The sequence below is a fragment of the Microtus oregoni genome, unplaced genomic scaffold (genome assembly GCF_018167655.1).
Source record: "Microtus oregoni isolate MIOR12 unplaced genomic scaffold, Mior012 000031F_ref0000149, whole genome shotgun sequence".
Taxonomy (NCBI): domain Eukaryota; kingdom Metazoa; phylum Chordata; class Mammalia; order Rodentia; family Cricetidae; genus Microtus; species Microtus oregoni.
Window position 1 is genome coordinate 12,672,991 of NW_024543090.1, and position 8,955 is coordinate 12,681,945.

Consider the following 8,955-nt stretch of genomic DNA (forward strand, 5'->3'; position numbering starts at 1 on the left):
TTTATTCTTTTCTCATGCAATAAATCCCATTTGCAACCTGCCTTCCTCCAAAGCATTAATCTAATTAGTCTCTTTCAATCCCAGGAGTCAGGTTTTGGGGTTAAAATCTGAAAGACCAGAGAAGAAGGGAGCAGCCACCAGTTGCTTCATACCTCTACCATTCCTCCATCCAAAAAGAGATCCTCTCCTCCTGGACCTTGCTACTTCCTGTCTTCTCTCTGTCTATAGTCCTCTAAACCCCAGTGAGTCATTTAGATCCGCTATTGGTGAGCACCACCCTCCGATTCTAAGGATGCTTCATTTGTAAAAACACGATCAATATTTCCAATGCTCCTTCCTCGCTTGCCCCCCCCTCGCCCAGATCCACTACTCCGTCTCTATTCAACAATAAGCTTGCTTCCCACGAATATCATAACAAGATATCATAATGTGGAATAACAAGAAACAATAAGACTAGGCACAAACCCTCAAATCATAGATGGAGACTATATATATATATATATATATATATATATATATATATATATATATGGAAAAGGATCCCCCAAAGAGTCAAAGGAGAGAGAGACATCTGCAATCCAACATTTATGTGTCCCATAAAAACCTCAAGTTAAACAACCACAACTTGTATGCACAGGAATGGTGCAAACATTTCCAGGATCCATGGTTGTTGACTTATTATCTGTGAACCTGTGTGAGCCCTGCTTTGTTGATTCTATGGGTCTTGTGCTCCTGGTATCCTCTGACTCCTACAGTTTTCATCCTCTTCTTCTGCAAGTTTAGCAATCTATACCAAGCACTTGGTCTCTGCATTTGCTCCCATCATCTGCTGGAGAAAGCCTCTCGGGGTCAATTGCGTTAGACACCAACCTTTGCTTATAGCAGAATATTATTAAAAATCATTTTACTGACTTTTTCCCACTTAAGTTTGATTCTTTCCAGATTTTGGAGCCATCCAGGTTCCAATTCATGGCCATCCAGGCAGTGTCAGGGAAGTGCTTTCTCTTGTGGCTTAAGCCTCAGATAAATGGCCACTACCACAAGCTTTGATACACCACTGTGCCAGGGCATCTTGCAGACAGGACAGGTTGTGGGTCAAAAGTTTTATGGCTGGGTTAGTATCCCAGTGTCACCACTAGGAGCCAAGCCTAGTGATAGAAGATGGACAATCAGGCTCCATATCATTCAAAATACTTACAAACTTTTAAAATTTTTCTTCTGAGAACTTTGTTTAGCTCTGTAGCCCATTTTTATTAAGTTGTTTATTAATACAGATTTTAGTTCTTCATATAGTCTAGATAGTAATATTCTATCAGATATATAGGTGGGGAAGATTTCCTACCCTGTAGTAGACTACCTCTTCACTCAATTAACAATTTTATCTGCTGAACAGAAGCTTTTAAATTCCATAAAGTTCATTTGCCAATTGTTGGCTTTATTTCCTGAGCAACCAGAGTACGATTTAGGAAGTCTGTCTCTTATTGTGGACTACTATTGGGGTTTGAATAGAAGTGCCTCTCATAGGCTCATGTATTTGAGCTCTTGGTTTATTAGCAATGATTTTGGAGGGTTATGGAACTCATAGAATATATATTTTGCTGGGGAGCTGCATTTCCAAGGAGGTCCTGAAAAATTATAACTTCTCTTCACTTCTAGTTCATTCTCTACTATCTGTGTGTGATTGGTAGCTAGATTAGCATGCTTCCTCCTGCAACACCTGCTGCAATGCTTTCCTTTTCATTGTGGGCTTCCCCTTTGGAAACATAAGTCAATATAAACCCTTCCATTAGATGCTTTTGTTCAGGTGTTTGTCACAGTACCAAAAGTACTTAATACCTTTCTCCTTTCTCCACTGTCACTTTCAGAGTTTCAATATCATTTTAATACTTTCTGTTGTCTTATTGCTCTAGTTAATAATCAAATCCTAATATTGAATAACAGCAGGATATCTTTCTTCTGATTTTAAATAAAGTGTTACAGTTTTTTTCTTCATCTGCCACGTTGTTAGTTATAGATTTATAGAGTATAGCTTTTATTGTCTTGAGATAGCTCCCTTCTAATGATAGCTTATTCATTACTGTAATCATGAAGTCACGAATTGGATTAAAGGTTGTTTTTCTACATTTTCAGATGTGATCATGCAGTCTCTGACTTTGAGACTATTCATGTGATAAAACACATTTATTGACTTTAAGCATGTTGGACCACCTTTGTAAATATGAATGAAGCTAAATGAGTCCTAACAAATAATATTTGGTATTTCTTGAATTCTGCTTACAAGTATTTAAGACACTTGCACATACAGAATACAAGCAACATAATAAAAGAGAATAATTCTTGGAAAAGTAGAACGAAAATATTCCTTTACCTGAAGACCTTAAAGCAACATCGCCTCTGCTATGTCTAAGAGCTTTCTACAGAAAAATATTATTTCATATGAATTTAGATTTGTTATATTTTCACTATTTAAGTAAATGATATATTGCCATTCTTACTAAGTACAAGACAAAGTAGAATATATATGACAGTGACTAAACATATCAAAATTTTCAAGAAAATATTTTCTTTAATACTGGTGAACAATGAACATTTATATGCAATTAAGAATGATAAGAGTGCAAGTGTTTGATTATTTGTCTACAGCCCACTATATGTTTAAATACTCTCATCATTGCCTTTTTCATTTCTTGATTCCTGAATGTATAGATCACAGGGTTCAGAATGGGAGTGACAACTGCCTCAAATATGGACAGAAATTTATCCAAGTGTGTGAAAGAAGAAGGCCGTGTGTAGATGAACATCACAGGGCCAAAGAATAAGACCACCACAGTCACATGAGCTGAAAGTGTTGACAGGGCCTTAGAGGAGGCACTTGAAGAATGTTTATGAACAGTAAATATGATGACAATATAGGAAATGATCAGTATGAAGAAGAAACCTACAGCCATGAATCCAGTGTTGACAGAGACCAGTAATTTCAGTCTGTATGTACCGAATGTATCTACACAGGCAAGTTTGATGAACCCAGGAAAGTCACAATAGAAGCTGTCCAAAACATTTGGTCCACAAAATGGTAAGTTTACTACAAAAGCCAATTGAATGAGAGAATGCATAAATCCAACCACCCAAGAGGACACTGAAAACAAGATGCACATCTTTAAACTCATAATGGTCAGATAATGGAGAGGCTTACATATGGCCACATATCTGTCAAAAGCCATGGCTATGAGTAAAACCATTTCTATACCACTAACAAAGTGAATGAAGAATATTTGGGTGATGCATCCTCTAAAAGTGATGACTTTATGCTTTCTCAACAGATCATAAATCATCTTGGGGGACACAACAGAAGAAACACCCAAGTCAATGAAGGAAAGGTTAGCCAACAGAAAGTACATAGGAGAATGTAAGTGAGCGTCAGATGCCACAGTGAAAACGATGAGGGAGTTTCCTGTCATACTTGCTACATAAAACATGGAGGAGAACACAAAGAGGAATAATTGAATGTCCCAAGAGTTGGTGAGTCCCAGGAACACAAACTCTGACACCACAGACTGATTCTCTCCTTCCATTGCCTTTGTTTGTAGTACTACCTGAAGGAGAAAATGTGAGAAACTGTAAATTATAATTTTATAAATAGAATAAGAGAAACTCCATGTTATGAAAATCTATTTTACTACAGCATTGAAACTGACTTTAAGGCAAATAGTGTGAGAGAAGGAAGTTCTATAAACAATCAATAATCTGAAATTTATAAATTAGTTTGAATTATGACTTAACACCTGTAGTAAAAGTTTTACCAAAAACTCAAAAGACAATAAGGTTTGGTGGGTTTTAAAAGGGGATATTAGGGCTTGGAGAGATGACTCATCACTTAAGAGCAATTGCTGTTATTTCAAAAGACCCTAGTTTTGTTCTTAGCCTCCATTCAAGTAGCTTAAACTAGCCTAGAGTTCTAGCTCCCGAAAGTCAAATGACACCTCTTGATTTCCATAAATTTCCACAAACATGAAACATGAACTTAATCACAAGGACACATACAAGTAATTTTTAAATGAACCTTTAAAAAGAGAATATTTTTACAAACTGTTGATGACATTTAAATTAACACATTCATTAAAGAAAAAAAGTATGGAAAGTTTTCAAAATCTGAATTACAGTTTAAATTTGCAGCACACTATAGGTGTGCTTGTCTAACAATTTATTTCTTTATATTGGCTTTATCCTTAATAGTATAATACAAAAAAGAAGTGGGGTGGGGTATAAAGTATAAAAAAGTAGACAAGAGAAAAGATGCAAATGATTAAAAGAGAAATACCATATAATATAAAAATTCTCACCTTAAGGGTATATAAGCAGAAGAAACATTATATGAATATGTTTCCCATTTTATTGTACTATTATTTCTAAAACATTAATATTATGATGAACAACCTCTGTTCATTTAACATTTAGAGACATTTATAAGGGCACATATATAAAAACCAAAAAAATGTAAGAATCCTTTTATCATAATCTTATGAAAAGATTTATATTATTTGGTAGTATTATTTTATTTAGAGAAGGAACAGCATAGCAGACATCATCTTTTCTTTAGATTCAGGAACCTTGATTAATCAGCTATGTGCTGTCTACCATTAGAAAAGCTGCTAAGCACTCAAACTTGAGGAGTTTTTTGTTAAACAAATTAAAATGGTTACTTCAGTGAAGTTATAGCAATGAAACACAGATCACATTCATGCATTCAGTAAGGTGTGGGCAGGACAGAGTGAGGCAGCCATAAACACAATCATGTCTACAATAGATAAGAGCTCCATTTATGGATATTTAATTAATGCTAACAATATCATAATATCATGCATTTCTTCCTCTTGCTCATAGCAGTGACCAATTCATGAGATTACTCAAAATCATTAATGAATATGAACAAGCAGAGGGCGTCACACTAACATGCCCAAATATGTTCCAAAAGCATTACCCATCTCCCATTAACTAACACATTACATTATTCACATCATTTCAACAACACCATAACACATTTCAAATGTGAAATTGGTGCATTTGCTCTCATAGAACATCATATATATGTTTAGTACTAAAAAAAACTAATTAATTGGCTCATTTTTTCAAACACCAACCTCTATACAGCTCAATTTATGTATGACTTCTCATTAGTGCATACCAAAGCCTAGACTCTGAAAGCCTAGAAAACTAGGAAAAATACATATTTAGTGAACACTGAAAATTTTCCATTTATGTTTTTTAAAACTACAAAATATACATGATTATATAATATTAAAGATTGGATATAATTATGAAATGATAAAGAAAATGAACTGTAATCTTTTCTTTAAGCATTCTAACTCTGCCCTAAGCCTGTCTTAAGCATACTTCCTCTGGTTCTCAGGGCTTCCTTATGCTTTCTTTAAAGTTCCTTTCCCTCTTTCCCTTCATGTACCTGTTGTGCAAGTCACCTTAACTAATTCTCTCTTTGTCTCTCCTTCACATTCTTACCTTCTTTCTCAGTCTCTATCTTTCTTCAGCCCCTCTCTCTCCTTCCTCCCATAAAGTACTTCTGAGATTTAAAAATTGTCTTCCCTTGGGTAATTTTCTTCTAAACACTAAAAAATTATTCTCAGGCTTTAAAAAGTGGTAATAATGAGATAAATAAGAATGAAGGAAAAATCTAAATCTACATCAGGTAGAATGCTCATAGACAGACTATGAAGTTTAAAAAGTTGTTATATAATCAGAATAGAAAAATGAGAAAGCTTACTGTAAAATAGGCATAAATATTTAAATTATGAACTTATCCCCCTCAGTTGAATCTGTTGTATTTTCACTATGCTTATTTTTTCAAAGCATTTCGTAAATCCCGGGAAACCTAACCAAATATAGTTGCCCCTAATTTAAGAACATTACTACATTTATTTAATAGTTTGGGAGATATAAGTATTTCTGTATCTTATTCAATTACATAATTAGGTAAAAGTCACCACATACATCTTTAGTCTTCCTGATAAAAAACACTGATCAGAATCAAATTAATTCAAACATACCAACATTATATTTTACACCACAGATGAAAACAAGAAAATAATTTCAATTTTTTATATTTTAAATACCACTTAGTTCGGAAATTAAAATGACATTCTATCACAACAGCTGTTTTCAACATTGAGGCATTTGGTCTCATGTTAAAATTTACTTCTGGTCAGGTTTTTATAACACTCTTCCAACCTGAAAAGTATGAAAAACTCTCACAAAATTTCCTTCTGTTTTAGAGAACATCCACCAAACATTTTGTAGAAGGTGAGTTGTTAACACTCAACCTATTTCAAAAAGCCAGTGAGAAGAAAACTACAAATCTCCTTGTGTTTATCTATAATTATTAATGTTTTATTAGTTACCCATTTGTAGGATATTATATCATTCATTCAATCAATTATTGATGAGCAAAAATTGATTAATTATATTTCTACATAAACTTAGAAGAAAATGTTACAAGGTTGTTTGATTTCTCAAGGTTATTTACAATGTGGTTCTAGCTCATAGGCAGCCAGTTACTTAGCCTTTGCCAATACTTCAGTTACTGTTTATCAGCTATCCTCCTGTGCATTCAATTCCTTTTCCTGACTGCTCTCTACTTTGCTTGTCTTCCTCAAGCCCTTTAGGATGTGACTCTTATCCACAGTAATTCCCAGCACAAACTAACATCTAGGAATTAGACACCCAAACATTGCTAAGTTTATTTCCGGCCATGCATTTTACCTGAATGATAACAACATCGTCTTAGCAGAGTCAAGCTTCTCTGTGTGCCCTCACATAAAATACCACATGGAATTTTCCATTAGGGAGATAAGAAACTCATTATATACACCTCAAGAGGTCACTGACGAAGGGTCATTACAAAAACATGGCAATTTAGAAGCATCATTTAATTATAGAATTCTTTTCTCTACAGTATTTGGATTTGGTCTGTGTGACCAAACAATTTCTGTAGCTCACAGTATGATATTAAGGAGAAGAAACAAAAGAAACCAGGGTTATTATGGTATCATTAAACTACATGCATTTGAAAGTTTAACAGTTAACATGGTGGCACACACCTTTAATCTCGGCAATCAGAAGGCAGAGGCAGGTGGATCTATGTGAGTTTGAAGCCAGCCTTAAATAGTGACTTTCAAAACATTTAGAGCTACATAGTGAGATCCTGCTCAATGCAAAAATATATCACTGCTATTATTCCTGAATAATAGATAAATATTCTCTCAAAGTTTAACTATCATCACAGAATTAAATGAAACTAATATTTCAATTATAGTGTAGTTTAAGAAGAAGAATTTGTGTGAAGTCCTCATTTTCAGTAAAACTGTGACCTATAACTATGATGTCCAAAATATCTATCAACTAAGAATAACAAAGAAACAATGCTCCACCCATGGCAATTCCTACAACCCCCTGAAAGAATGTTGAGACTATGTACAAAAAGTTACACAGTTTATACAAAGAGCTGACAGCAGAACATCATTTATTAAACTGTTGTACAAGTAAATAAACATGAATGTGGACAAAAAATAGATTTATTTTTCAGTAAGTACCACAGCATAGTAAGGGTGTAGCAACAGTGAACTATACTGTGATTTGATTTTCTACAACTTGTAAGGAAATGGCTGCAACAAGGAATGGCATACTCGTGTCAAGGGTGTGGACCGCTGCTTAATATATCCACAAAAAGGAGAGAAATGGAAAATGGGTGTAACTGGAGTGGTGAAATATTTGTACCTTTTGTCTCCTTAAATCTGAGAGATGAACAGAGTTGGAAAATAATATCAAATTGGGAAAGCATTGGGACATATAGTGAATAATTATGTCACTGCAAGATAACGGTCTGTATGTTTTCATGAGATTTGTTCTAATAACACGATTTCCCTGAGATCATCTTATCCTTCATCAGGATTTGTTTTACATAGTTAAAAACTTAAAAAAGAAGGGTGGGAGGAGGGGGAGAAGGGTGGGAGGAGGGGGAGGGAGATGGGAGGCTGGGAGGAGGTGGAAACTTGTTTTTTGTTTATGTTTTTTTTTCTTCTTTTCTTAATAAAAAAATTATTAAAAAAAAAAAAAAGTTTCACTTAAACAACCATCTATCTTGACATGATACATTTTTTTTATTGAGAAAAGGAGAAAAAAAAACCAAGTTTCCAACTCCTCCCAGCCTCCCATTTCCCTCCCCCTCCTCCAACCCTATGCCCCCTCCTCCCACCCTTCTCCTCCTCCCCCCACTCCTTTCCCCCTCCCTCTCCAGTCCAAAGAGCAGACAGGGTTTTCTGCCCTGTGGTAAGACCTAGGACTACCCCCCTCCGCCAATATCTAGGAAGGTGAACATCCAAACTGGCTAGGCTCCCACAAAGCCATCACATTACGTAGGATCAAAACCCCGTGCCATTGTCCTTTGCGTCTCATCAGTCCTCATTGTTCGCCATGTTCAGAGAGTCCAGTTTTATCCCATGATTTTTCAGTCACAGACCAGCTGGTCTTGGTGAGCTCCCAATAGATCAGCTGAACTATCTCAGTGTATGGGTGCACCCCTCGTGGTCCCGACTTCTTTGCTCATGTTCTCCCTCCTTCTGCTCCTCATTGGGACCTTGGGAGCTCAGTCCAGTGCTCCAGTGTAGGTCTCTGTCTCTATCTCCATCCATCACCAGATGAAGGTTCTATGATGATATGCAAGATATTCGTCAGTATTGCTCTAGGATAGGGTCATTTCAGGTTCTCTATCCTCAACTGCCCAAGGAACTAACTGGGGACCTCGGCTTGGACACCTGGGAGCCCCTCTAGGGTCAGGTCTCTTGCCAACCCTGAAGTGGCTCCCTTAACTAAGAATTGTGGTTCCGTGCTCCCCTGTCCAACCTTACTTTATCCCAATCCTCCTGTTTTCCCAAGGCCCGACCTCCT

At 35.9% G+C, this 8,955-nt stretch overlaps 1 protein-coding gene across 1 annotated transcript; it reads right to left on the minus strand.

Annotated features, from left to right (window-relative positions):
- Positions 1 to 2,600: 2,600 nt before the first annotated feature.
- LOC121465846 (olfactory receptor 4F3/4F16/4F29-like) lies at positions 2,601 to 3,572 on the minus strand. The gene has a single exon (XM_041679256.1). The coding sequence runs from the start codon at positions 3,570 to 3,572 to the stop codon at positions 2,601 to 2,603; it is 972 nt and encodes a 323-aa protein (XP_041535190.1).
- Positions 3,573 to 8,955: the final 5,383 nt, after the last annotated feature.

Excerpts from the sequence above, each read along its gene's own strand:
- LOC121465846 (XM_041679256.1), bottom strand. The coding sequence starts at position 3,572 with ATGGAAGGAGAGAATCAGTCTGTGGTGTCAGAGTTTGTGTTCCTGGGA.